At 50.2% G+C, this 27,548-nt stretch overlaps 3 protein-coding genes across 7 annotated transcripts in view; 2 read left to right on the top strand and 1 right to left on the bottom strand.

Annotated features, from left to right (window-relative positions):
• Positions 1–864: 864 nt before the first annotated feature.
• Positions 865–14,829, bottom strand: Rtn2 (reticulon 2). 2 transcript variants are annotated; one of them, XM_031385543.1, is made up of 11 exons: positions 14,590–14,822; positions 11,162–11,206; positions 10,491–10,961; positions 10,094–10,397; positions 6,986–7,170; positions 4,156–4,363; positions 3,525–3,663; positions 3,350–3,419; positions 2,617–2,663; positions 1,551–1,609; positions 865–1,322 (listed from the first exon to the last, which is right to left on the bottom strand). In XM_031385543.1, the coding sequence occupies exons 1-11, from the start codon at positions 14,621–14,623 to the stop codon at positions 1,244–1,246; spliced, it is 1,641 nt and encodes a 546-aa protein (XP_031241403.1). In that variant the 5' UTR covers positions 14,624–14,822; the 3' UTR covers positions 865–1,243. The 2 variants fall into 2 exon arrangements, with proteins under 2 accessions (XP_031241403.1, XP_031241402.1); XM_031385542.1 differs by lacking the exon at positions 6,986–7,170 and having other exon boundaries at positions 10,137–10,397; positions 14,590–14,829.
• A 2,514-nt stretch (positions 14,830–17,343) lies between these two features.
• Ppm1n (protein phosphatase, Mg2+/Mn2+ dependent 1N (putative)) lies at positions 17,344–20,219 on the top strand. 2 transcript variants are annotated; one of them, XM_031384203.1, is made up of 5 exons: positions 17,344–18,258; positions 18,929–19,046; positions 19,119–19,224; positions 19,301–19,361; positions 20,016–20,219. In XM_031384203.1, exons 1-5 carry the CDS (start codon positions 17,344–17,346, stop codon positions 20,019–20,021), a joined length of 1,206 nt encoding a protein of 401 aa, XP_031240063.1. In that variant the 3' UTR covers positions 20,022–20,219. The 2 variants fall into 2 exon arrangements, with proteins under 2 accessions (XP_031240063.1, XP_031240062.1); XM_031384202.1 differs by having other exon boundaries at positions 20,013–20,219.
• Positions 20,220–25,191: 4,972 nt separating this feature from the next.
• Vasp (vasodilator stimulated phosphoprotein) overlaps positions 25,192–27,548 on the top strand; it is a 15,845-nt gene continuing 13,488 nt past the window's right edge. For 2 of the 3 annotated variants that reach the window (XR_004122913.1, XM_031385533.1), the window contains exon 1: positions 25,197–25,960. Coding sequence is in view for 2 of the 3 variants with exons in the window: in XM_031385533.1 (XP_031241393.1) it covers positions 25,956–25,960 (5 nt within the window). In the remaining variant the exon portion in view is untranslated. Of the gene's footprint in view, positions 25,961–27,548 lie in introns of all 3 variants that reach the window. The other variant, XM_031385534.1, reaches the window with a different exon arrangement.

Raw genomic sequence — 27,548 nt, 5'->3', positions numbered from 1 at the left:
CATTGGATCCCCTGAGACTGGAGTTAGAGAGGTGGCTGTGAGCCACTCTGTGGGTGCTGGGAGTCGAACCCCTGTTCTCTGGCAGAGCAACTGGTGCTCTTAACTACTAACCCAGCTTCTCCAGCCCTGCATTGCTTCAGCTTTTGGTTGATTCTCCAGATCCAACTTATACCGCCAAGTCTGCGTAGCAAGTGCCTTTATCTGGGGGACTCTCACTGATCTTAAATCTTTTTTCCTTTCTTTTTTGAGACAGGTCTGATTATATAGATGACCTCGAACTCACGGAGATCCACCTCCCTCTGTCATGTCAGGCTTTAAAAAAAATTTTTTTTTTTTATTTTAGAATGCAGATATAGGGATGTGCAAGCACAGCCTGAAGGAATCATTTCTGATTGTTTGCCACGTGGTTCCAGAGATGAAACTTGGGTGACTAGCTTGGAGGTCAGCCCCAAGAATTTATTTTCTAACTTTATTTTTTGAAATTAAATGATTAAATGACACTTATATGTGGGTAGTGCAGGTATGCAATGTAGAAGTGACACGACGGTGGGGGTTCTCTCTTTCTACCATGGGGGATTCAGATGATCCAACTCAGACCATCACATCTTCTACCAGAGAATCATTCTTGCATCCCCCAATCATTTCTTTTTGTTGATGGTTGTTTTGAGACAAGGGCTTTCTACATAGCCCTAGCTGTCCTGAAACTCACTGTGCAGTCTCACCTGCCTCTGCTGGGATTTAAGGATGACGTTATCACTAACTTTTTTTTTAATGTTTTTGTTTGTTTTGTTTTGTTTGTTTGTTTTAATTCTTTTCAGTGTAGAAAGGTGTAAGTGGGGGGGGGATTTAAAGCACAGAATGCAGTGAATTTTCCACAGGAGTCTTTATTACAGTGTAAATCCAAGCTCAAGGCTCGCCTGGGCCCCATGCAAAGCCCCAGCATAGGGGTTGGTGGCTTCAGAGGCACCAACCCCTCACGGCGCCTCCAGCGGCGGGTCACGAATGTGCAGGGCAGCGTCCTGACTATTCAACTACAAATCCCAGCAGGCTCGGGGGCCAGGGAGCATGGCCTTTTCCTGGACTCTTAGAGCAGAGCCTCTTAGGAAATGTAGTCCGAGTCGCTCGGGCACTTCCCACTGGGAAATGGCTCGGCCGAGTGGTAGAGGGTGTGGATGCACGGGAAATGAAAGGGAAGAGGGCTGCTGGGGTGTGGGCAGGCGTCCCTCGGGCAAAGACACCTCTCTCATTCGGCTTTGGCTTTAGATCCGGAGACTGACGCTGTTGAGGCAAGGGTTCCGGTCCCCGGGATCTTAGCTCGAATCCTGAGCAAAATTAGGGGCCAAGAGGTGTGACTTGAGATGGAGGAGGTGCAGAAGACAGCACCTGCCCTCCACCTGATGACCTGCTTTGAGATGGAACCAATGTGCCCTGGGAGATTTGAGAATAGGAAGTGGGGATCTGGAGGACTGGGGGAGACAAAAGAAAACCCACAAACAACAGCAAATATCTCAGTCTCTATTCTCCTCCCCGTCATCTTCTCAAGTACTTACTTAGCTTTGATGTGGCTCAACTGATTGGTCACCAACCCCACATACTGGTCAATCTGGGCCTGGGGGGACCAAAGAGACAAAGAGGGTTCTGGGCAATTTAGCTCTTATATCACCAAATTGGAAGAGAGACTAGCATTACAGTTTCAACTATGAGAACCATAACCGGCCTTTCTGCTTTAGTTGTTTTGAAACAGGGTCTCATGTAGTCCGACCTGGCCTCAAGCATGCAATGCAGCCTAAGGGGGGGCTCGAACATTCTGTTTCTAGCTCCCAAATGCTGGGATTACATGAGTGCACCATCACATCTGGTTTTATGTACTACTAAGAGATTAAACCTAGCTGGGCGGCGGTGGTGCAGGCCTTTAATCCCAGCACTTGGGAGGCAGAGGCAGGCGGATTTCTGAGTTTGAGGCCAGCCTGGTCTACAGAGTGAGTTCCAGGACAGCCAGGGCTATACAGAGAAACCCTGTCTCGAAAAGCCAAAAAAAAAAAAAAAAAAAAGAGAGAGATTAAACCTGGTTCTTCATGAATGCTAGGCAAGGACTCTGTTAATTGAGCTACAATCTCAGCCTGGCTTTTAGTTTTTTTAGACAGGGCTTTGCTATATAGCCCTAGCTGGCCTTGAACACACAACGATCCTCCTGCCTCAGCCTCCTGGTTCTCAAATTGTTGATGCTACACACACACATCTCAGAACTGAGGGTGAGCAGCTTGGGCAGTGCTCTGAGTTGGGAGTGATATATTAATAGTAGTTTAATATGAACTTTAATCCACCTTACTTTTTTGGCCGCACTGGCACTGAGCTCAAGGCCTTCCACGGGCTTTTGCATGAGAAATGTTTTACCTCCCTTCCTTGAGCCATGCGCCAGCTCCTCACTGGTAGAGTCTACACAGCTGGTCTAGACTCATACCATCTTCCTGCCCCACTCTCTGAGTGCTGGGTGTCTGCAGAGCTCCTGAGTCTGCCTGGGACATAATGTCTGTAGGGCCCTGGCTGTAGAAGGGAGGCAGTCACACCATCCATTTTTGGTTTCCATGTTGACAATGGAGCACTTGACGTACTCACCTGATGTTGTCTGTACAGAAGGGGGACGGTGAACAAAGCAACCACTCCTACAGACACAGAGAGAGAGATGGGGGAGGGCGGGTGTCAGGTTCTCCTGGCAGAGGGACAGCTTCATTGAGGGCTTTTCTACCCAGCCCAAATTCCCAAAATAATGACTCTGAGACTTATTTTTGTTTTTTGCTTTGTTTTTTTGTTTGTTTGGTTTTTTTCAAGACAGGGTTTCTCTGTATAGCCCTGGGTGTCCTGGAACTCACTCTGTAAACTAGGTTGGCCTCTAACTCAGAAATCCGCCTGCCTCTGCCTCCCAAGTGCTGGGATTAAAGGCGTGGGCCACCACCGCCCAGCTGAGACTTAATATTTCATGAACGAATGCCTAGGCTATAAGCTTGGGCTTGTTCCCTGACTAGCCCCTATCTTACTTAACCTGTTTATTCTATTCTATGAATACCACATGGCATGGCTGGTTACCTCTTCTCAGTTTCATGGGACCCTCGACATCAGCATTGTGGCAAACCTTGACTCTATTCCTCCCTGCCTGCCAGCAGCTCAGAGCTCGAGCCTCCTATTTCCTGCCTAAGTAGGTGATTGACAGGTGATGCTTTCACACGGTGCATAAGAGATTCTCTCTACCCTCCATGTGGAGCCATATTCCAACCCCCCCAGCCTCCTCACCCCTCCCAACCTCCCATTCACCCTTCACCCCACCCCCGTGGCCTCAGCTTTCCCAGCTCACCCAGGATGACAAGAGTCAAGCCGTTGAAGATGGCTCCCACAAAGGTCAAGATGTAGAAGAGAAGAGCCAGCTGTGGGGTAAGACTCAGTATCAGAAAGACATACAAGCTGTTGCCCCACCCCAACCATGGGCACAGAGGAGAGAGGTGAGAGTCCCGGAGCAGTCTTGGGAGTACCTTGAGAGAATCCACCAGGTCTTCTACTAGGAAGAAATGCCGTAGCTGTGTGGCTGTGGAGACCACGTGGGAGGCAATCTGCTGGGACAAACGTTCTGTCTGCTCCCGAGTCAGGGTCAGGTCCATGTCCAGGTAGGCCCTGATGGGATAAAGGAATGTGGTTAATCCCAGCACTTGGGAGGCAGAGGCAGGCGGATTTCTGAGTTCGAGGCCAGCCTGGTCTACAGAAGGGGTTCCAGGACAGCCAGGACCACACAGAGAAACCCTGTCTTGAAAAACCAAAATAAATTAATTAATTAATTATTATTAATTTTTTTTAAAAAAAGGGAGTGTGGTGTGGCTCTTTGCATGGATGGGGCTCAGACTTGGGCAAATGGCTTTACAAGAACGGGACATTTGGTAGAAGACCAGAGTTAGGGCTGAAGATTTTTGTAGAGAGGGCTGATGTCAAGTTTAAGATTAGGAAAGGGAATCAAGGATTATCAAGGATAAAGGGAGAGATCAGGGTTTATGGGGGAGCAGGGTTCAAGGTTAGAATGAAACTGGATGAGAGAGGGCAATTCGTGAGCCAAGGTCAAGGGTCACAATGGGCAGACGGTCTGTTGGGCTGGACAGGGCCAGGCATTCTCACTGGAAAGGGTTGGTGCCGTCGCCCCGGTGCACCGCCTGCAGCACTTTGCGGTAAACCCTGAGAGAGATGGTGGCACAGAGGCCCAGCAGGGCCAGGTGTGCAGCCACGGACACGATGCTAAAGTGCAGGAGGCAGAGGAGAGAGGCCATGAGGCCCGTGAAGACGGCTCCCGACGTCCTGGTGTTCTTCCAGTACAACAGATCTGCCACTGTGGGAGAGAAGGCAATGCTGGGACCCGTCCTGACCAGGCTTGCCCCCTTTCCGTCTGCTTTTTAGAGACAAGGTCTCACTGAGAAGCTAAGACTGACATCAAACTATACAGTCCTGGCTGGTCTTGAACTCCTAATTATTCTAATTCATTCTTTCTCTTTCTTAGACTAAGTTTGAGTCAAATGCTCCTGTCTCTACAACTTAGTGCTGAGGATCAAACTTAGGGCTTCATGCTAAGTAAAACCTCTACCAACTGAGCTACTTCCCTGACCAGCCTTGTCTGTCTGTCTGTCTGTCTCTCTATGTATCTATCTACATATCTATGTATGTATGTATGTATGCATGTATGTGTGTATGTATGTATGTATGTATGTATCTATCTATCTATCTATCATGAGTTACATCCCTGACCAGTTGTATCTGTCTGTCTGTCTGTCCGTTCACCTACCCACACATCCATCTATCCACCCATCCACCCACCCACTTATCCATCCACCCACCAGTCTCTCTGTGTGTCTATCTATCTATCTATCTATCTATCTATCTATCTATCTATCTATCTATCTTCTATCTATCTATCTATCTATCCATCCATCTTCTATCTATCTATCTATCTATCTATCTATCTATCTATCTATCTATCTATCTTCTATCTATCTATCTATCTATCTTCTATCTTCTATCTATCTTCTATCTATCTATAATCTTTTATTATGAGCTACATCCCTGACAAGTCTTATTTATTGGAGACAGGGTCTTACTATGTAGTCCTGGCTGTCCTGGAACTTTCTATGTGGAACAGGCTGGCCTTGAACTCACAGAGATTCACTTGCCCTTGTCTCTGGAGTGTTGAAATTAAAGCTCTGTGCCACCATGCCTGGCTCTGGGCTTAAAGGGCCATATAATATTCTATTGTGGTTGTGACATTCTTCATTTTATTCAACTCTGAACTCAATGTAGGGAGTCATTCACTTTGTTTTGTACCCTCTCTTCTGTGAATATCTCACTCCTGCGTACCCTGAAATACACTCCCAAGTTGGAAATCACTTGGGCGAGCCTATTCCCTATTGTTTTAACGGTGTAAATTTTATCAGATCGATCACAAGGAAAACTAACTTGTTTGTTTGTTTTTCAAGACAGGGTTTCCCTCTGTAGTCCTGGCTGCCCTGGAACTTACTCGTAGACCAGGCTGGCCTCGAACTCAGAAATTCAGAAATTCGCGTGCCTCTGCCTCCCAAGTGCTGGGATTAAAGGTGTGTGCCACCACAGCCCGGCAAAACAACTTTTGTTCGTTGTTATCATTCCTTTTCTGTGGCAGGTGTTAGCATTCTGTATAAACTCCACCCCCACAGATACCTGGCTCCTCCCCATGGTTACCTGGACGCGTCCAGGCAGGCCTGGCCCTAGAAAAGGGGCCGCTTGTCCCCCTCCTCTTTTTCTTACTCCTGCTTCTCATCCTTGCCTCTTTGTTCCCCCTCTCTCCCCATTCCCTTCCCCACTCTCTCCACATGTCCGGCTCCTACTTCTCTACTCTCTCCTTCTCTAGGCCTTTCTCTGTCTCTGCCACCCTCTTAACTCCCCTCCCCATGCCCTGAATAAACTCTATTCTATACTATATCGGCATGTGTCTGGTCCCTCAGCGGGGAAGGGATGCCTCGGCATGGGCCCGCCAAGGCACCCCCTTCCCCCACACCTCACCAGAACATATTCTTATAGCTCCTTCTCTTTTTATGATCACAACAGCAGGGTCTTGCTGGCCTGGAACTTACAGCCATCCTCCTGCCTCTGCCTCCCAACTGCTGGGATGATGACAGGGGCGTGCCACCATGCCTAGTTACCAAAACATTTTTAAAGTCCTAGGTGTATGGTTAAAGTCCTGATAGTCTGAATCCTAAACACAAACTACTGACCCCTCCCAGAGATGTCCAGCTCAATTCCCAAGCTGGGCCTGAGCTCCTGGTGGGGAACCTCCAGGCCTTAACAGTTCATCTTATTCACTTAAACCTCTACAGTCCTCCCAAGAAGGGGACCCATTTTGGACCCATTTGAGTCAGAAACTTTGATTTCGGTATCCTTCCCTTTCCTTCTAGCTTCCTTCTTTACTGCCCTCAAAACCCATTCAACTGGCCAGACACTCTGCTGTCCCTCTCACGTCTGTACTCTTTATCTCTCAGACAACACTAAAGAGCAGTCCTCCTTTCCTAATGCGGGGGCCCTCCTCGTCTGTCTCCCCAGACAGATACCAGTGGGTGGGGGAGGGGCCGGGTCGCCTGAGGCGGGGCTAAGTTTAGGCACGCGAGGGGGAGGGGACCTCCTGCAGCTGTGCTGGCACATCCAGCCCTGAATGACAGCTCCGTAGCCAGAACATGAGGCTGGGGGATGGGAGTCTCCCTGCTCCCGGGCCCCAAAGTTCTGGTTTGAACAGGGAACCCCCATATTCCCTCAACCTTCTCCCGAGACGCCCCCTGATAAGCCGCCCCAGCGCCAACATCCCTCTCTGACAGATCCAAACACCCAGGAAGAAACCAAGCAATGCCTCTGATCGCTGGGAGGAAAGAACTAATCTGAACCCCTTTGCTCTGTTCCCGAACCCCAGCTCCAAGCCGTCAAACAAGCCCACCTTTACTCCCCATCTCGGCTCCGAGAGAGCGGTTGCGGACGCCCGGCTCCTGGGGATTTTGCTCACTTGAGAGGGACCCGAGGGAAAGAGCAGAGGGGAAGGGCCCCTTTGCAACCCAACCAATGGCTGGCCAGAGAGGTGGGGACAATTCCCAAATTGGACTTAGTAAACAGACATGGAGCTGTCTTTAACCAAGTGTTTGCGGTTCCTGGAGGCCCAGGCTTTTAAAACGAAGGCCAAGTCTATTTACAAATGACCAAAGAATACAGTTAGGGGAATGTTTTGTTTTGGGTTGAGATAAGGTCTTGCTGTGAGGCGCTGGAACTCACACCTGTCTCTTCCTACAGAATGCTAGGGTTATATGTGTGTGGTTTTCAACATGCCTGGCTCAAGTAAAGGTTTTGTTTGCTTGTTTGCTTTGCTTTTTTATCCTTTAAAAAAGAGATGTTTTTTGGTGGGCTGGTGAAATGGCTCAGAGGTTAAAAACATTGGCTGCTCCTCCAGAGGTGCTGAGTTCAATTTCCAATAACCACATGTTGGCTCACTACCATCTGCACGTAGTTGTACATATAGACAGAGCACTCCTACATTAAAAAAAAAAAAAAATTAGTGGCGCATGCCTTTAATCCCAGCACTTGGGAGGCAGAGGCAGGTGGATTTCTGAGTTTGAGGCCAGCCTGGTCTACAGAGTGAGTTCCAGGACAGCCAGGGTTACAAAGAGAAACCCTGTCTTGAAAAACCAATAAATAAATAAATAGATTTGTAAATAAAAATTTCAAAAATGTTCAAAAAGTAATTTTGTTTATTTATTTTTATTTTTATTATTGTTTTGAGACAAGAGTTTCTCTACACAGTCCTGACTGTCTTGGAACTCACTATTATAGACTTAGTCTTGCCTTAAACTCATTGAAATAACAACTGGCTTGAGTAAATGTTTTTGGGTTTTTTTGTGTGTGTTTTTGTTTGTTGTTTGTTTTGTTTTTTTTAAACAAAGTATCTTGTCCTGTGGTGGGAGGCAGAGTCAAGCAGATATCTGGGAGTTTGAGACCAGCCTGGTCTACCCAAAGAAACCCTGTCATGAAATTAACTAACTAACTAACTAACTAACTAACTAATTTACTAACTAACAAAATCCACAGTGTCTCATGTTGTCCAGGCCAGCCTTAAACTACCAATCCTCCTATCTCAGTCTACCCAAGTGCTAGGATTAAAGTCCTAAGTCTGAACTTGACGTTCTGATCTGCCTGTCTCTGCCTCCCAAGTGCTGGGACTACAGATGTGCACCACCACCACCATGCTTGGCAAGAGGAAACTCATTTTCTATGTTATGGCTCTCCTTGTGAGTATGCCCACATGAGTGCAGGTGACAAGGGTGGCCAGAAGAGGGCGTCAGATCCCTAGAGCTGTAGTTGGGCACAGGACCCCTGCCCTCTGGGAGAAGGTTAAGTGCTTTTAAGAGCAAATCCATCTCTTCAGTCCAAAGAGTAAAGTTTTTGTAGAGGCCCTGGGGGTGAGGGCAGGGTCACTGCATAAAAATACTTGCAGTGCAAACCTCCAGAACGCAGGTGGTCAGTGTCTGTAATCCCAACAACTCCTGTGATGAGATGAGAGGCTGAACCAAGAAGGAGAATGGCCTGGAGTAGGCAATGTAGCAACAGAAAGAAGAGAGACTCTCCTATGGATCTTTTTAGTTTGGGACCAGCCTAGTCTACAAGTGAGTTCCAGGACAGGCAGAGTGACATAGTGAGACCCTGTCTCAACCCAAAACACCCCAACCCTTGCAAAAAGAGAGACTCTGACTTTACAAGGTGAGGATGGACTCTCAAAAGTCCTTTGAGACGCCAGAGACATGGCTCAGTGTTCTTGCAGACCTGGTTTCAAGTCGGGTGATATGGGTAGTTGCCCACATCTTTAGTCCCAGCACTCCAGAGACAGAGAGAGGCAGGTGGAGCTCTGAGTCAAAGCCAGCCTGGTCTACAGAGAGAATTCCAGGACAGCCAGGGCTACACAGAGAAACTGTTTTGGAAAAAAGAAGAAGGAGGAGGAAGAGGAGGAGGAAGAGGAGGAAGAAGAGGAGGAAGAGGAAGAAGAGGAGGAGGAGGAGAAGAAGGAGAAGGAGAAGGCAACCTGGGTTCAGTTTGCAGCACCACACCAAAGGTCACAGCCATTCTAGCTCCAGTTACAGGGGATGTGACTCCCTCTTCTCACCCCCACAGGCACCAAGTATGCACACAGTGCACTCGCACACACACAGGCAAAACATTTATACCCCTAAAATAAAATAAATAAATCTAAATATTAAAAAAATTAATTAAAGCCGGGCGGTGGTGGCACACGCCTTTAATCCCAGCACTTGGGAGGCAGAGACAGGTGGATTTCTGAGTTTGAGGCCAGCCTGGTCTACAGACTGAGTTCCAGGACAGCCAGGGCTACACAGAAAAACCCTGTCTCAAAAAAACAAAAAAACAAAAAAACAAAAAAAAATTTTTTTTTTGAGACCAGGTCTCACCATATGTGAGCTTACTGTGTAGACTAGCTTGGCCTAACACTCACCAATATTCGCCTGCTTCTGCTTCCCAAATATTGACATTAAAGGTGTATGCCACCATGCCAGGCCTCATAATTTAAAACATTTTATAAGTCCCATAGTCATATTCAGCTTCTAGATGGACCACTCCGAATGAAAAAGGAGGATTCTTTTTTTTTTGACAGTACCCGATCCTGGTTTCCACAAGGACCCCTGATCTTGTGGGCGAGTAGGGACTTATATAGAGCTAATGGAAGCAGGGTCTGGGGGCTGCAGGTCTATAAGACCAACTGAAGCTGAGGCAGGTGGATGGAGTTCAAGGCCAGCCTGGGCTTATTTCAAAATAAAAGCCGAATGGGATTAGAGATGTATGTATATATCAGTGGTAGAGCTTGTGCCTAGAGTGCAAGAAGGCCTAGAGAGATAGTTACTAGTGTGAATGTGTGTTGGAGAGACTCCTCAAACCACACACTCAGGTAAAGGGAATTTTGGGGGCTCCCTTCTCCACTGTTCTTGGGTCCTGTGCCAAGCTGGTCCTGTCACATTTAAGTGTAAATCTCTTCACCTCTGTCTAGTTGTACATGGTCCTCCGTAGCCAAAGTCCTTTGCTCATAAACTGCTTACCTAGAAGGAGCGGCTCCAAGGCGAATTCTGATTGGTCTGTGCTATCGAGGCACTGGGCCGTGAGTGGCTCCTGCCCCAGCAGCCGCCAATGCTCTTCTTCCTTGTTCAGCAGAGGCTCATCAGGACCGGAGTTCGAATCTTGAGATTTTTGTGGTGATGGGGTATGCGCCTGGGGGGTCCCGGAGCTAGGGCTAGGTTGAGGAGTCAGGACCTCCAGTTGCAAGTGTAGAGACTGAGCAAGTCGGAGTTCCAGATTCGTCTCTGGTGTCATAAAGAGAGACCGCCCTGAGCTTGCTTTCTTCTTGGATGTATCCTGGTTAGCCACACCCCCTCCGCACACCTCTGAGATCTCACCTTCTCCAGCCTCGCTGGCCTCCAATCCATCAGGCTCTTCATTTTCCAGCGGGGTGGAGCTGCTGGTGGCTGAATCCTCACCAGATCCCGCACTCCGGACAACCCAGCCAAGCTGGTCCAGTTGCAGCCTCAGTTCCTCCAGCGGGCGCTCAGCTGGAGGCACGGTGTCAGGGTCACCGCGGCGCCCAGGCTCTGGGGACTGGCTCAGGCTAGGGATGCTTTCCAAGCTGTCACCCAGGCCGGGCTGTTGAGGTGGGTCCCGAGGTTCTGAGACTGAACGTCCCTGGGGCCGGGGACGACGAACAACTGAGTCCCTACGGCCCCCAGAGCCCACCACGTTGTCAAAGGCAATGTAGGAAAAGGTCAGCTCCCTGGGGGTGCCCCAGTCCTGTGATGTGGTCTCCTCCTCGTCGTCCTCCGAGAATTCCCGGGCTGTGTGCAGCTCCCGAAAATCTGAGTCGTCATTCCCTCCTGCAGTGGGAGAACAGTTCTCAGCCTCTCCAAACCATCCAGTCGTGAAACCTCTCTCCCTCTCTCTCTCCCTCTCTCCCTCTCTGTCTCTCTCTGTCTCTCTCTCTGTCTCTCTCTGTCTCTCTCTGTCTCTCTCTGTCTCTCTTACACACACACACACACACACACACACACACACACACACACACCACTCCGCTTACCTTCCGTGGAATCAGGGGTAGAAGAGGCTGTAGACGGAGCTTCTTCTGCAATGGGAAAGAAATGAAGATTCTAGAATTTAGAGGCTTAGATGGTCTATTTCACAGACATGAGCTGTAGAGGCTCAGCAGGTGCAGGTGCATGCTGACAATCCTGCCTACCTGACTCTTTAAAGTTGACCTCTGACAACTTTAGAGGGCCCATGCAGTGTGCACACGGGCTTAGACATACTTGGGCTTAGACATACTTACTCACTCACATACACACACACACACACACACACACACACACACGTAAGCACACAAAAAAATTCTTTTTCTGGTTGAGGGGGGTGGGGTTTGAGACAGGATTTCTCTATGGAGCCTTGGCTATCCTAGAACTTACTTTGTAGACCAGGCTGGCCTTGAACTCCACCTGCCTCTGCCTCGGCCTCTTGAAGCTGGGATTAAAGGCATGTGTACCAGTGCCCAGCCTAAAAAAAGTTTTTTTCTTTTTTTTTTCTCGAGACAGGGTTTCTCTGAGTAGCCCTGGCTGTCCTGGAACTCACTCTGTAGACCAGGCTGGCCTCAAACTCAGAAATCCACCTGCCTCTGCCTCCCAAGTGCTGGGATTAAAGGCTTGCGCCACCACTGCACAACAAAAAATTTTTTTTAATGATAGAAATGCACCAGTGCTGGAGGCCTGGATAGTTGGAATTTTAAGAAATCTTAAGCTATTTGAATGGTAGGACATTTTGCTTTCTGTATCGAGTGTAAAACAGTAAGGACATAAATACCAGAAGCTCAGAGCTGCAGGCCTGATGATACAGATGTGTACTCCCAACTACTGGAGATTGAAATAGGAGTGCCACAAGTTCAAGGCCTGCTTGGGCAATAGGAAGATTGTTTCAAAATAAAAAGCAAAAAGAGGGCTGGGATGTTTGGGAGTGGATCACTTAACAAGCTTGCAGGGAGCTCTGGAGGCAGTCAGTCCATACAAACACAGTTGAGAGGAGAAAGGGGAGGAGGAGGGGGAGGAAGGGAAAAAAGGAAAAGAAGAGAGAAGCTGGAGAGGTGGATGCTCTTGCAGAGAACCCGGGTTCGATTCCTAGCACCCACAGGGTGGCTCACAACCACCTGGAGCCCTAGTTTTGAGATAGCAGTTCTCAACCTCTGAGTCTCAACCTCTTTGGAGGAGGTCTAAGGACCCTTTCACAAGGGTCCCCTAAGACAATATGAACATCAGATATTTACAGTATAACTCATAACAGTAGCAAAGTTACAATTATAAAGTGGCAATGAGAATAATTTACAGTTGGGGATCACCACAACATGAAGAACTATATTAAAGGATCGCAGCATTAGGAAAGCTGAGAACCACTGTCGGGGAGCAGGCGCCCTCTTCTGGTCTCAGTGGGCACTGCATGCATGTGGAGCACAGACAAACCATCATACACATATAAAATAAAAATGGAGAGATGGCTCAGTGGCTAAGAGCACTTGTTGCTCTTCCAGAGGTCCGGAGCTCAATTCCCAGCACACACATGGTGGCTCACAACCATCTATACTGAGATCTGATGCTCTCTTCTGGCATGCAGGCATACATGCAGAGTTCTTAAATACATAACATAAATTACTCTTAAAAACAAATAAAATTAATTAATTAAAGAAGCAGGAGAGGAAAAGGAGGATGGGAGGAATATAGAAGCAGAGGGGTCTTAGAAGTTCTTAGAAGTTCTGAACCAGTTTCAAGGATGTGGGTTCTCACAACACACAAAGCCCCAGGTTTGATCCCCAGCATGAGAGATCGGTGGAGGCAGAAGAATCAGAATCTCAAGTTTAACTTCAGATTGCTACATAAACAGTACATATAATCCCAGCCCAACGTGGAATTCAGGAAGTGTTATCTCAAAGTCTTCCAAGTAGAAGCCTTGGGAAGTTTCAGTTCATTCATTCATTCATTCACTCACTCACTGAGCACATGTTATGTGGTAGGCACTGTTCTAGGTCCCAGAGGGCTACGTTATGAACAAATGAGACAAAACTCCTGACTCCATAAAGTTATACTCTGTCGAAGAGTCCACAAAACATCGAGTCAAGTCGGGTGGTGGTGGCGCACGCCTTTAATCCCAGCACTCGAGAGGCAGAGGCAGCTGGATTTCTGAGTTCGAGGCCAGCCTGGTCTACAGAGTGAGTTCCAGGACAACCAGGGCTACACAGAGAAACCCTATCTCATAAAACAAAACAAACAAAAACAAAAAACAAAAAAACCCATTGAGTCCAACAAGGTAACGGAGATGAAGTTCCTCTTGACACAAAGTAGTCTCGAAGGCTTTTCTGATGTTATCAGACCTCAGATGCCTTGGGTTCCACCTTCCAGACAGAGAGGAAGGTCAGTGCAAAGTTCCTGGGGTAGGCACTATGATTAGACCAGGAGCAGAGGGGTGTGAAGGTGTGAGTGGAAGGGGGCAGATTATAGATGAGGACGAAAGAGGTAGGTCTGGCTGGGGACAGGCCTGCAGGGTCTCCCCCTGGTGATTTTAGCTGAAGACGAGATCTTTCGACGCTGGAAGGAGGGGAATGAAACTAAAAATGTCCAAATCGCACATTCTCAGAACTTGGGCATCTGGATACCAAAGACGTGCAAGTGGCTAGATCTGCAAGCATCGGCATCCCCAGCTGTCAGAACTACCCTGTGTGGGACGCACGGGTAAACACCGACTGCCAGAGCCGATGGCTCAGAGTGGAGCAAGATGACTCGAGGGGCTTGGAACCAAGAAGCCAGCCCCTCGAGCTAGCTTAGGGGCTCTGCACACAAGAGAGCTTCGACGATCTTTGAAAATGGTAACCCTACCCCGTACCCCCATCTCATTTCGTCACCTGGGCAACCAGAGGACTGAAGAGGAGTGTGATCTTCTGCAGGGTTACTATTGAGTGGAAAAGCCCGCTAAAGACTCAGTAGACTTGGAACCAACCCAGGGATAGCTGTTTTCTGAGGACAGGGGTCAGACATCCAGGGTGATATTAGGAGTGCCTTTTGGGCAGATCATGAGGGTGAGATGGAAAAATGGGTGCTGAGGGGAATCAGATCCTTCTATTCCATCCTGACTCAACTCATCCTGGTCAGCTGAGGCCAGCACCAGGGCCGGGGACAGCTCCCCCACGCGTTTGCTCCTTCTCACACTGGGCGGGGCGACCCAATCCAGAGCCCTGCGCGCTCCCCCAACCCGCGATCTCGGTGACCCCCCCCCCACCTCCACCCCATTGCACCGGGTCCTCCGGGTCAGGATGCCCCAGTTGCCTCCAAAGCGCGGGGGGAGGGGAAGGATTCCTTTGTCTCCTTCCCCGCTTCTCCGCTCTCCCTCGAGCCCGCGCGCGGAAGATGGAGACCCTAGGAGGATCCCACGCGGTTTTCTGTGCCCCACACTAGGCCGGAGCCTCCCCATACTCACTGCAGTGGGCGAAGACCGGCAGGACCTGCCCCATGGCCCCCCTCGGGCCTGCATCGGGACCCCCGCCCACTCCGGCCGCGCCGCCCTGGGCCTGGGGCCACGGGCGCTCATCTCCGCCGCGTCCACGACGCCGCCGCCATCCTCCCGGGCAGCTCCAGCAGCCGCCGCCGCCGCCACCGCCGCCACCGCCGCCGCCCTCTGCTCGGCTCGGCGCGGGAGGGCGGGGCCGCGGAGGAGCAGGCACTGCAGCGCTGGGTCCGGGGCGGGGCCTAGAACTGAAGGTGGGGCTTGAGGGCATGGAGGGAGGGATCTCCTTCTAATGGGCGGGGTCTGGGTTTCGGAGAGCGCAGCCTTTAGAGGAGTGGGGCGGGGCTTGAGAGGAGTGCCGAGCCGGAGAGAGTGCCCAGAATATGCATACTCAGATGTCAGGGTGTTGGGGCAGATTTAGGGATGGCATGGAGAGAGGGTGTCTGGGGAGAGTCTGAGGCTAGACTTGAAGATGGCGTGGGAAAAGGGGGTGGGGAAAAGTACTCAAACTTAAAACTTCTTTTTTTTTTTAAAAAGGTTTACTTGCTTATTTTACGTTTATGAGTACACTGTAGCTGTCTTCAGTCACACCAGAAGAGGGCATCAGATCCTATTTCAGATGGTTGTGAGCCACCAGGTGGTTGCTGGGAATTGAACTCTGAACCTCTGTAAGAGCAGTCAGTGCTCTTAACCACTGAGCCATCTATCCAGTCCTCAAAACTTATTTTATTTAAAGATTTATTTATTTATTTAATTTACTATGTACAGTGTTCTGCCTGCATGGCAGAAGAGGGCACCAGACCTCATTGTAGATGGTTGTGGGTCACCATGTGGTTGCTGGGAATTGAACCATCTCTCCAGCCCTAACACTTATTTTTACAATTATTAATTTGTGTGTGTGGGGGTGGGTATCCTGTGGAGCATGTAAGCAGGTCACTCTGCTCCAGTCACACGTCCATACCCAGGAAGCTTATTCTCAATCTTCAGAGTAGGAGTCTTGGAAAGTTTCCATTCATTCATCCTTCCAATAATCATCTACTGAGTGTGTGTGGTTAGACAAATACTGTTCTAGGCCCCAGAGGGATATGCTAGAGACAAGTTAGACAAACCTCCTGTTCTATTCCGACTCTGCCATGCTGTCAACACCTCTTCTGGGCAGTTGTGGCCAGCACCAGGTCCCCGGATTCCCTCTTTCTACCATGTGTGTTTTGGGGATTGAAGTCAGGTCATTAGGCAAAGGCCTTTTACTCCACCAAGCCTCCTTGCCCGATCCAAAGCACTCAGAACTTTTAAGGCTCGAAGAGGAGCTTAGACACGGGTGGGGTTGAGGCAACAGCATAGAATGATGTAATAGATGGGGTTCAAGCTACAGATGTGGTCTGGAGAGAACAGGAAGGAGGTGAGAGGCGGGTGAGGTTGGTAAAATGACCGTGAGCAGGAGATAGGACAGCTTTGGTTTTTAAGCTATTGTTATTATAGTTAGGTTGGTTTCTGTTGTTGCTTTGTTTTGTATTTTAAGACAGAGCCTTGTGCAGCCCAAAATGGCTTTGAACTACTGATCGTCTTTCCTCCTCCTCCCAAGTGCTAGGATTACAGGCTTGTAATACCGTGTCTGCCTTGGAGGTTTGACTAGAAAGCACACAGAAAGCAGAAGCAGGAAGATCAAGGAGTTCAAGGCCAGCCTCAGCTACAATAGTGTTTAAGTCCAGCCTGGGCTACATGAGGATCTGTCTCAAACAAACCAAAACCAAACAAAAGGGCTTGGGAGGTGACGCTTGGCCCACGCACATGGTAGAGCTTTCATGTAGGCAATCTATGGTCACAAGGAGATCCTTTAGTTGAAGACATGGGCTCTAGAGTTCAAGTCTCTGCCACATAGTTTCCTTTTTCTGTAATTCAGTTTCTTCTTTTCTAAGTTGGTCACATGGAAGCCAGGCGTGGGGGTCGAGAGTTAGCTCGGTGGTTAAAAGCACCCGTTCTTACAGAGAACTCTGGCTCAATTTCCAGCACCTACAGGGCAGCTCACAACTGTTTTGCAACTCAAGTCCCAGGAGATCTGACACCCCTTTCAGACCTCCAAGGACACCAAGCACACTTACAGCACATATACATGAAGGTGAAACACCTATACACATAAAATAAATGAACCTAAAAATTAACTACAAGAAAAAAGGCCAGCTATGGTGGATAGGCAGATCTCTGGGTTTGAGAGCCTGGTTTATATAGAGATTTCCAAGCCAGCCAAGGCTACACAGTGAGAGCCTGTCTCAAAAACGGATAACAACAACAACAACATTATTATTATCCATGTAAAATAGTATGTGTGTGTGGCCTATGATAGAGCTAGCTCTGTGGGTAAAGGCAATTGCTGCCAAACCCGAGGATCTGAGTTGGAGCCCCAGGACACACAAGGTAGAATAGGAGAACTGACTCTCACAAATTGCCCTCCGATCTCCACATACATTAAATGAGTGTAATAAACTTTTAAATAATGTGTTATACCTGTAAAAAGGATTGCAAATAACTTGCTTTTATTCCCCAAGCTCAACCGGCGCCTGACCCAGAAAGTGTGGAGAAAGAAAAAACCCAAGAATATACCTCTTAGTGACCCGACTTCAGGCCAGGTCAAGGGATAGGAAAGAGATTTACTTGGTTTAAAGTCTCACAGAAAAGAGATTAGGGGAGGCCGGAACAGTGAGGGAACCTTGCTGATCTCCCGGCCAGAGGATGGCGGCCTTTACCCGCTTGCTGGAGCGACTAGGAAGGACCACTCGAGCTCAGGAGGTGGCGGAGCAAGAGGTGGAGGAGTGCAGCGTCCCTGGCTCGTCTGGGAGTCTCCTGGCTGCGCCCCGGTGCTGGCAGAGGCTACACGGGGGTGCGGCGGCTGCATCCGGCCTGCGCTTCGGGGCGAGTGCGGTGCAGGGCTGGCGCGCACGCATGGAGGACGCGCACTGCGCTCGGCTGGCTTTGCCCGGGCTCCCATCAGGATGGGCGTTTTTCGCTGTCCTGGATGGCCATGGAGGAGCGCGGGCCGCACGATTCGGAGCGAGCCACCTCCCAGGTCACGTGCTGGGGGAACTAGGTCCTGCGCCTCGGGAGCCGGACGGCGTGCGCCAGGCTCTTCGTAGCGCCTTCCTCCAAGCAGACTCGCAGCTGAGCGCGCTCTGGCCTCGCGGCGACCCCGGTGGCTCGACGGCTGTGGTTCTGCTCGTGTCTCCGCGATTCCTCTACCTGGCGCACTGCGGGGACTCGCGTGCGCTACTGAGCCGCTCGGGCTCGGTGGCCTTCTGCACCGAGGACCACCGTCCCCACCGGCCTCGGGAACGCGAGCGCATCCACGACGCCGGTGGCACAGTCCGTCGCCGGCGCGTGGAAGGCTCCCTGGCCGTGTCCCGAGCCCTAGGTGACTTCGCCTACAAGCAGGCACCGGGGAGGCCTCCTGAGCTGCAGCTCGTGTCTGCTGAGCCTGAGGTGGCTGCGCTGGCACGCCAGGATGAGGACGAGTTTGTTCTCCTGGCTTCTGATGGAGTGTGGGATGCTCTCTCTGGTGCTGATCTGGCGGGGCTAGTGTCGTCGCGCCTGCGTTTGGGCCTGGACCTGGAGCTACTCTGTGCGCAGCTGTTGGACACATGTTTGTGCAAGGTCCTGGGGCTACTGCATTTGGGAAGGAGGGGCTTCCTTTATAAAGAGTGGGGCTGAGCTAGAGGGTGTGAGTAACTTGGGCACTTCTTGGGCAGAGCAAGAAGGATGCTTTCTACCATGATGGAGACTAGAACTGGCAGATAGGTAAGTGGGAGGAGCATGGCCTGGAGGAATGGGATTTGTGCTAGGATTTCAGGCTAGTCCTGGAGTGTGTCTGAAACAGAAAGAGTCCTAAAATAGGAACAATTTAAAAATATTTGGCTGTCTATCTTATTTAAATTGTATTACGTTTTAATGTAGTGTGTGTGTGTTTACATTATGTATGTGTAGCTCAGAGGACATCTTATGGTAATCAATTCTCTCCTTCCATCAATGAGTCCTAGGGATCTAACTCAGGTTGTCAAGCTTGGAGTCAGGCAAGCGTCTTTGCCCACGAGCCATATTGCTGGGCTGTGTCTATTTTCGTTAATGCAGCTTGGTGGCTAGGATCGGCAAAAGGGCATGGTCCCGAGAGATGGGTCCAAGTGGGAGAGAGCTTGGATCAGATGGGCTTGGCGAGGGAGACTCCCAACCCCAGGATTGCTGACAAGCCGTGCCCTCAAAGGCATGGAATCCTAGGATGGAGTGTTTACCCCTCCCACCAGGGTCTTTTTTCCTTCACTTTATCCAGGGAAGTCTGGATAACATGACCTGCATGGTGGTCTGCTTCCCTGGGGCCCCCAGGCCTTGTGAGGAGGCAATCAGCAAGGAGATGGCTTTAGATGAAGCCCTGAGCCACAGGGTTGCTGGTGAGCAGGTCAACGATCAATGGGAGGGGTGGTTGGCTAGTGTGGGATCTCTGCTCACCTCCTCCTCCTCAGAGCTGTATGCCTCTGCTCAGGAACCTCCATGCCTAAACACGGTTTTCAGGACCCTGGCCTCAGAGGACATCCCCGGCTTGCCTCCTGGAGGAGGGCTACACAGCAAGTGAGCAGGGACGAGGTAGGGTGAGGCAGGGTGGCGACAGGACCAGATCTCCTGAAGGCTTCCCTTTGCTCTCTAGGGCCGCTGTCATTGCTGAAGCTTACTCTAAACTGCATCAGACCCCAGGGGGATGTCAAGAGGTAAGGCACCCTACCCTACAACAACCTTGCTTGCCTGCTTTGTCTCTGCAATTCCAGAGCTCTGCCGTGAGCAACTCAGGTAAGGCGGTTGAAGGCTACTCTCTGGACTGCATGTGACTCTGTTTAAAAACAACAAAAACAAAAACAAAAAGGAAGAGAGAGAGGAAGAAAGGAAGGAAGGAAGGAAGAAAATAAGGGGATGGTGTCGGAGAGATGGCTCAGTGGTTAAGAGCATCTGTTGCTTGTGTAGAGGAGTCATGTTTACTTCCCAGAATCCATAGGGCTGATAACTCTAGTTCCAGGGGATCTACCATCCTCATCTGGTCTCTGCACACATGTAGTGTACGTATACATACACGCAAGCAAAACACCTATACACTTAATAATTTTTAATTAAATTTAAAAAGAAAGAAAAACCGGGGGACTGGAGGAATGGCTCAGTGGTCAAGAGCCCTGACTGCCCTTCCGAAGTAGAATCTGAAGCTCTCTTCCATTATGCCTGAAGACAGCAACAGTGCACTCACACACATACAATAAATAAATCTTTAAAAATAAAAAATAAGAACCAAAAATAAAATAAAGAAAACAGAAGGGAAGTTTTCAGAAGGCTGAAGTGGGTTGCTTCTCTCTCCCTGATGTTTTGTGTTTCAGAAGAGGTGAGATGGGGCAGAAGCCATCGGCATTCACTCAAGCCTTGAACTCAGGCCTGACAGCTGCTGTCCTAGGGGGAAATCTGTGCTTCCCTACCAGGAGAGTCAGGGGAAGGAAGGCCAGTTGAGGAGGAACCTAGACTCTTCATTTCCTCTTCTGCTCCTCCTTCACCAGTCTCATGAGGGGGAATTCCACCATCTCCCAACAGCAGAAAACCCAACCAACTCCCCCTTTTTTCTCTCCCTAATATTTAAAGCCAAACAGATCTTAAGTGATCAGCATGTAACAGCCTTTTTCTGTTTTTTTTTTTTAACCTATGCTACAAGGAGGTAGTGATAGATGTGATTATGAAATTTTATTTAATAAAGTAACTCCAAATGCATTCCGTCTTTGTTGTTGTTGTTGTTGTTGTTGCTCTTGAGTGTATATGTGTGTGTAAAGCATATGCTGTGGCTTACATGTGAAAGCTGGAGGACAACGTTCAGGAGATTGTTGTAGGGATTGAACTCTGGTCCTCAGGATTGGCAGCAAGCTCCATTACCTGCTGGGTCATATTGGTGGGCCGGGGTTTCTTTTCTTCTTTTCTTTCTTTCTTTGTTTCCCCTCTGTGCTTCCTATTTATTTATTTATACGTATGTGAATGTTTTGTATTTATCCACATGCATTGCATGTGTGCCAGGTACCTGCACAGGCCAGAAGAGGGCATCAGACTCCTTTATACTGAACTAAACGAGAGTTGTGAACTTCTTCCCAGATGCTAGGAACCAAACCAAATTCCTGTGCAAGAGTAATAAGTTCTCTTAAATGCTGAGCCATCTCTCTCCTGAGCCCCTTTAATTTTTGTTCTAATCATGGAGCTCAGGGAGGTATTGAAATGGAAACCCTCCTGCCTCTACCTCTCATGTGCCGAGATCACAGGCATGCGCCACTTCATCTGGGTCCATAAGTACGTTTTTCCATAAAAAGTGGTTTGTTGCCCCAGATATTAAGGCACTAGCTTGTGAGTCCAACACATCTGGGATTGAAAAAGAGATGATCAATGATCAAGATTTGAACAGCCCCCCACCCCACCCCCGCCAAAAAAAAAAAAAAAAATCAGGGCTGGAGAGGCTCACCGGTTAAGAGTGCTTGCTGTACAATCATAAGGATCTGAGTTCAAATCCATGCAAGCAGACATCCTGCAAATGCCTGGAATCCCAGCTGCAAGGGATCTGACACCCTCTGGCCTCCACAAGTGTCCTGGCACATGCACCAACACTCACGCCTGTATGCTCACTCCATTTATCGGTTAAATTAGAGATTAGCTGTCCTGGGCATGGTGGCCCATGCCTTTGATACCAGACTCAGGATGCAGAGGCAGGTAGATCTCTGTGATTTCAAGGCCACCCTAGTCTACATAAGTTCCAGCACAGCCAGGGCTATGTAGAGACAAAACAAAACAAAACAAAACAAAACAAAAGAGCCGATTTGCACATTCCCTGGTCAACAAATGTGCAGGGAGCCACTGCCCCATTATCAGGCCCTCTTCATGGCTGTGAGCAAACCCAGCCCACTGAGATCAGGGAGGCCCGGTGCAGATGACAGCCATGTTTGAGGAGATGACAAACAAGGGGAGTAATAAATAATAATGTCATAGGAAAAAATACAGGAGAGAAAAGGGGGAAGAAAATGAGCAAGGAGATTCACTTGACATTGATTTTTTTTTTTTCTTCAAAATCTTGGACTGAGTAGATGGCTCAGCAGGTGCCCCCAAAACTGACAAACTGAGTCTGATTGATGATCTGGGACCCACATGGTGGGGATCAGAGGACAACTTTCGGGAGCCGATTCTGTCCTTCCACCATGTTGGTCCAAGGAATTGGACTCATATCCTTAGGCTCTGGAGCAAGTGTCTTTACCCGCTGAGACACCTCTGTGGTCCTGCTTTTGTATTTTAAAAGTGTTGTAAGGAAAAAGATGTGCCAGGAAGTGGTAAGCGAGTGCCTTTAATCCCAGCACTTAGGGTTGGAATTGGGGGCAGAGGCAGGAGGATTTCTATGAGTTTGAGGCCAGCCTTGTCTATCATGCAAGTTCTAGGACATCCAGGGCTACACAGAAACTGAGAGAGAGAGAGAGAGAGAGAGGGAGGGAGGGAGGGAGAGAGAGAAAGAGAGAGAGAGGGAGGGAGGGAGAGAGAGAGAGAGAGAGAGAGAGAGAGAGAGATTCTTTGCTCATTGGGCTGAGTATGTATCTGAGTGGAGCACTCTCACCTAGTGTGCAAGCCCCGTGCAAATGTATGTGCACACAAACACATACACATACAGAAATACAAATGGCCAGGCTTATGTTTACTATGCTTAAAGTATTTTCCACCTACCTCTGCCTCCCAAGTGCTGGGATTAAAGGCGTGCACCATCACTGCCTGGCTTTTTTTTCTTTTCTTTTTCTTTCTTTCTTTCTTTCTTTCTTTCTTTCTTTTTTTTTTTGGTTTTTCGAGACAGTGTTTTTCTGTATAGCCTTGGCTGTCCTGGAACTCACAAAAATTTGTTTATTTATTTTATGTTTATGAGTACACTGTCAATGTCTTCAGACACACCAGAAGAGGGCATCAGATCCCACTACGAATGGTTGTAAGCCACCATGTGGTTGCTAGGAATTGAACTCAGGACCTCTGGAAGATCAATTAGTGTTCTTAACCGCTGAGCCATCTCTCCAGCCCCCACTGGGACTTTCTATGTGTGTGTACATGTTTATGTGCACAGGCGTACAGGTGCCCCTGTGTGCACAAATATATGGTGGAAGCTAGATGTGGGCTTCAGGAACATTTCCCTTCATTGTTGTTTGCCTTATTTTTAGAGACAGGATCTCAGCAAACCTGGAGCTCAGTGACTCAGATAGCCAGTGAAGCGCAGCAATCTGCCATGTCCCGCTGCCTCCGGTGCTGGCTATGTTAAGAGATGTGTTTTTATATGGGTACTGGGAACCCCATCCCCAGTCCTAATGATCATAGAACAAGCACATCACAGTCTGAAGCCATCTATCCAGCCCTGTTAAATGAGACTTTTATAGAAAAAATTGCTAGCTCTTGCTTTAGTGAAGGCAGTATGGAGCTTCACTCTTCCCAATTCACAGATGGGCAAACAGAGGAAAAACATGGAGGTGAAGCTCACCCAAAGTGTGGTTCTCGGTTCTCCTTTAGTTGGATAACTGTTGTTCTAGCTTGGCCTTGCCAGAAAATAAAAATCTGAGCTTGTTCCAGTGCACCCAGAGCCTTGGGGCTCGGAGAATTATAGCCTAGGCCAGAGGTTTCCAACCTGTGACTTCTCAGGGGATCAGAGGACCGTTCCACAGCGGTCACTTGAAACCATCAGAAACCACAGATTTTTTTTTTTTTTTTATGCGTACGAGTACACTGTAGATATACAGATGGACGTGAGCCATCATGTGTGTGGTTGCTGGGAGGCCCCACTTGCTCCGGGCATAATAGCTGTAGCTATTACGGGTGTAATGTCTGTAGCTGTCTTCAGACACACCAGAAGAGGGCGTCAGATCTCATTATGGATGGTTGTGAGCCACCGTGTGGTTGCTGGGATTTGAACTCAGGACCTTCAGAAGAGCAGTCAGTGCTCTTACCTGGTGAGCCATCTCGCCAGCCCGAAATCACAGATATTTACATCACGATTCATAACAGTAGCAACATTACAGTTATGAAGTGGTAATGAAAATTGTTTTATGGTTGGGGTGGGGGTTACCACAACACCAGGAATTGTATTAAAGGGTCGGGGCATTAGAAAGGTTGAGAACCACTGTCTTAGATGGATGCACGTGTGGAGGTAGATTACCCAAGGTTTTGTTTTGCTGTTTTTACTGTTTGTTTTTCAGACAGGGTTCCACTGTGTGGCCCTGGCTGACGTGGATTTATTTCACTATGTAGGCCAGGTTGGCTGACCTGGAACTCATTATACATAGTGAAGGCTGGCCTCTAATTCACTGAGATCTACTTTTATGACTGCCTTCTGAATGCTAGGGTTAAAGATGTTGTGCTACCACATCTGGCCCATTTGTGGTTTCAATTTTAAAAAGATTTACTTGTATTATTTTAAATTACATATGTGTGTGGAGGTGGTGGGCATGAACATATGAACGTAACCCTATAATTACAGACAACTATTAGCCCTGTGAGTGTTGGGAATTGAACTTGGGTCCTCTGCAAAAGTAGCAAGTTTGGTTTGTTTTTTTTAAACTGCTGCTCCATCTCCACAGGCCGTTTGTTTTGTTACATATATAACCTCAGATGACATTGAAGTCACCCTGTAGCCTAGGTTGGCCTCAAATTCGTGATCCTCTTGCCTCAGCCTTCTGGTTTGAGGCAGGACAACTGGTGTACTAGATTTTTCAGAGCAGAATTAAGAGTTTTGGCCTGAGCAGGGCAGTGGTGGCGCACGCCTTTAATCCCAGCACTTGGGAGGCAGAGGCAGGCGGATTTCTGAGTTCGAGGCCAGCCTGGTCTACAGTGAGTTCCAGGACAGCCAGAGCTATACAGAGAAACCCTGTCTCGAAAAAAAAAAAAACCAAACAAACAAAAGCAAAAAACAAACAAAAAAGAGTTTTGGCCTGAAGGATGAGGTTCTTGCAAGTGAAGGCCAACAGGGAGCCGGCAGAGCATCCAGGAAATGGACTGGCCAAAGGCCACGTGGACTGACTCTCTGTGAGTTTTCGGGGAGGGGGAGATACCCAAATAAGCTAAACTCATTCCCTGTCTCTGTGCCTCAGTTTCTCTATCTGTAAATCAAGAAAGGCCGTTTTCTTAGAGTTACCGCCTTTCATCCGGCCAGGTAGAGCTCTACGGGAGGGGCGTGTCCGCACGATGATGTAACTCTGGGCGGGGCCTTTGGGTCCCACTGCGGAAGCCTTGGAGGGTGGCGGGACTCGACTCAGCCCCGACGTGTTGGCGGGGAAGGGGATCTAGGGAGGGTCTCCGGACCTCTGAGCCTACTGGATCGTTAGGACGATCCTACTATCCTCCGTGGGCAAAACTAAGCCGTAGCTGGGCACGCGTGGGGAGCAGATCGGGGTCCCACCACCAACCCTTCGCTCCTGGTCTACCCCCCACCTTCACCCCCGCCCCCACCCCAGCCGCGACCCGGCGGCGGTGAGTCAGCGGCCCGCCGCGCCCCCTCGCTCACTTCCTCCACACCTTCCCCCGGAGGGTGGGGGGCGGCGAGGGGTGGGGTTCGGCCTGAGAAGCGAGATCTGGGGAACAGGGGAAGTGCGGAAGTGTTACTTAAAGGTGAAAATTGATGAGGTCCCTTGCTTAACCAGGGGGACCCCCGCAACCCTCCCAAAAAACTGAGAAGTCCACGGAGCGAGTTGGAGTGGAGAAGCTGCACCCCCAGATCTCTACTAAAGAATTCGATAGTGGAGACAGCTAGAGATCAAAGAAAGGCCCCTTCTCTTCCATCGAGCTTCCCCCTCCAACTGGGGAGTGAGGCCCAGGGTGCACCCCCACGCCACAAGACTGGGGAAAGGAGTGCAATTGCGGAAGCCCAAGGTTCCGCGTTGCCTTTTAAACGCTCTCCATCCCCCGCCTGGAGGCGTCCACGGCCCCTTTAAGGCGCAGGGCATTGTGGGTGTGGGGAGTGGAATTTTGGAACGAAATGTAGCAAAGAGAGTACAGTAGTAAGAGTAACCGCGTAGGTGCTGCCGGCCGAGGGGGTGCGCCGGCGAGGTTCGGACGCTGCACCCCGCTTTCCATCGCAGGGGATCCCTGCACACCGGAGGGAGGAGGCGCCTGAGGACCCGCCCCGGCCCGGTCCACGTTCTCCCCAGGAAGCTGGACTCTATGGGGCGGGACCCCGAGAGAGACTGAACAGAACCTGGAGTCAGCCCCGCACCCCTGCACTTCCAATCAGGGGCGCCCCGGGAGCACTCCCCGTGGGCGCGCCGCCCGCCCTCCGCGCAGCCATGAGGTGAGCCCCGAACCCTCCAGCCGGGTCCCAGCCGGGAGCCGGCTCCGCCGCCCCGCCTTTGTCCCCCCTCCCCCTCCCCAGCTCATTCGGGGCTGGATTTAGGGGACACAGAGCTTTGGGTGTCCCAGATCTGGGCCGATGCCTCCTGGAACGATCTCTAAATATCGACACCCCGTTTCTCCACACTAGTCCCTAAAGGCTTGGGGCGGTGCCGGCTGAGGTTGTCTTGATGGCTTTCAGGTTTAGGGGCGCTCTTGGGACTCAGAATTTGAAGACTTTTGTGGGGGGAGCACCTCCGAGTTCGTAGTTAGGCAGACCCTCGCAAGGATGATCTAGTATAAGCGGGCTCGGAGTTAACCGCCCCCAAACTCAAAACCAGGTGGTAGGCTGGCTGGAGAACCCGAGCCCTGAAACTCTGAGTCTCGGGTTGCGGTCTTCGGACCCTTTCGTCTGGGGCACTGGAGGAGAGTCCCAGAGTGGAACCGCGCTCCATAACTTTGGGGGTACTTCTTGATGTCCCTGTTGGTGAACACGGAGGTTCTCTTGTGGAGGGGGTCTTGGGAATCTGGCCTGCGGGACCTAGAGGGGCTGGATGGGACTCTGCTCCCCTTAGGCACTCAGGCTAGGTCCTAGGGCCCTGGAGCACTCCAGGCCCAGGGCGGCTCCTGGACCCCCGGGCCAGAGGACGGTTCTGGTCCCCCCCCCCCAACCTGGTGGCCCGGGAGGGAGGGGGCGCGGCAGCTGGGGGAGGGGGGGCCTTTGTCTTCCTGACTCACCTGTCGAGACAGCTGGTGTGGGGGGCGGGCCCCCGAGTGAGCACTGTGGCCAGCTGCTTCCCCCACATCGCGGCCCCTCCCCCTCGGCTCGATGTCGCCGGGTGTCACCCCCTTCCCCAAGCCGTGGGATTGGAGGAGGGGGTACTGGATAGCGTCAAGGTCAAAGCCTTCTCCCTCAGGGACCCAGGCTTACTAGCTTCTTCTAGCTCTCTTCTCAGGAATTTAATCCTGTGGGTGTGGGGGACCCAGGATTTTTTTTTTTAATGTCTTCCCTGGGACCTGCTCGGAACTCTTGGGCTCACCTGAGGGCGGGGCCTGGCCTGACAGAGGCCTCCCCTCTTCTCAGCCTCAGCCCCCCCATAATCTCTCCCTTGGGGCTACATCTTGACAATACTATCTCCCTTCCTCCACTTTGGCTGGGACTTCCTGCCCCAAAGCCCCTGGCTAGAGGAGGAGTCTCCTGGGGACAGTTTGGGCTTAACCCCGCATGTGCACATCCTCCAGTCTTGCCCTCTGACATCTAGGTGACATTCCTCTCTAGGACCCTGAGCTAGGACCCCTCCCTCCCTCCTTCCCTCTCTCCCTTCCTCCCATTTCTGACCCCTGGCATGTGGGAGTGAGTGTTGGGATTTGAAGCAAGAAGGGGGACATCGAGACACCCTGGAGACTTCCTGCCTGGCCTTCCCTCCCCCATGGGAGCTCTGTCCCTCTAAAGGGGGTCAGTTCCTCCACTGCCCCCCCAGCTGCCCCCAGCCACGCCCCTCCCCCACCCGTTTCCGGTCCCAGGCCCGGTGGAAGGCGGATGGCGGATG

The sequence above is a fragment of the Mastomys coucha genome, unplaced genomic scaffold, assembly GCF_008632895.1.
Source record: "Mastomys coucha isolate ucsf_1 unplaced genomic scaffold, UCSF_Mcou_1 pScaffold21, whole genome shotgun sequence".
NCBI lineage: Eukaryota > Metazoa > Chordata > Mammalia > Rodentia > Muridae > Mastomys > Mastomys coucha.
This window is presented reverse-complemented; position numbering and strand designations above follow the sequence as displayed.

Bases quoted from the DNA above. Each gene is read 5' to 3' on its own strand.
- Rtn2 (XM_031385543.1), bottom strand. From the start codon at position 14,623: ATGGGGCAGGTCCTGCCGGTCTTCGCCCACTGCA. The intron at 7,171-10,093 runs GTACAACTAGAC...ACTTGGTTAAAG, and splicing joins CTTTGGCTACGGAGGACCAT to ACAGCTCCATGTCTGTTTAC. The intron at 1,323-1,550 runs GTAAGTACTTGA...AATTTTGCTCAG, and splicing joins TTGAGCCACATCAAAGCTAA to GATTCGAGCTAAGATCCCGG.
- Ppm1n (XM_031384202.1), top strand. From the start codon at position 17,344: ATGGCGGCCTTTACCCGCTTGCTGGAGCGACTAGGAAGGACCACTCGA. The intron at 18,259-18,928 runs GTCCTGGGGCTA...CACTTTATCCAG, and splicing joins TGGACACATGTTTGTGCAAG to GGAAGTCTGGATAACATGAC. The intron at 19,047-19,118 runs GTGAGCAGGTCA...CCTCCTCCTCAG, and splicing joins CCTGAGCCACAGGGTTGCTG to AGCTGTATGCCTCTGCTCAG.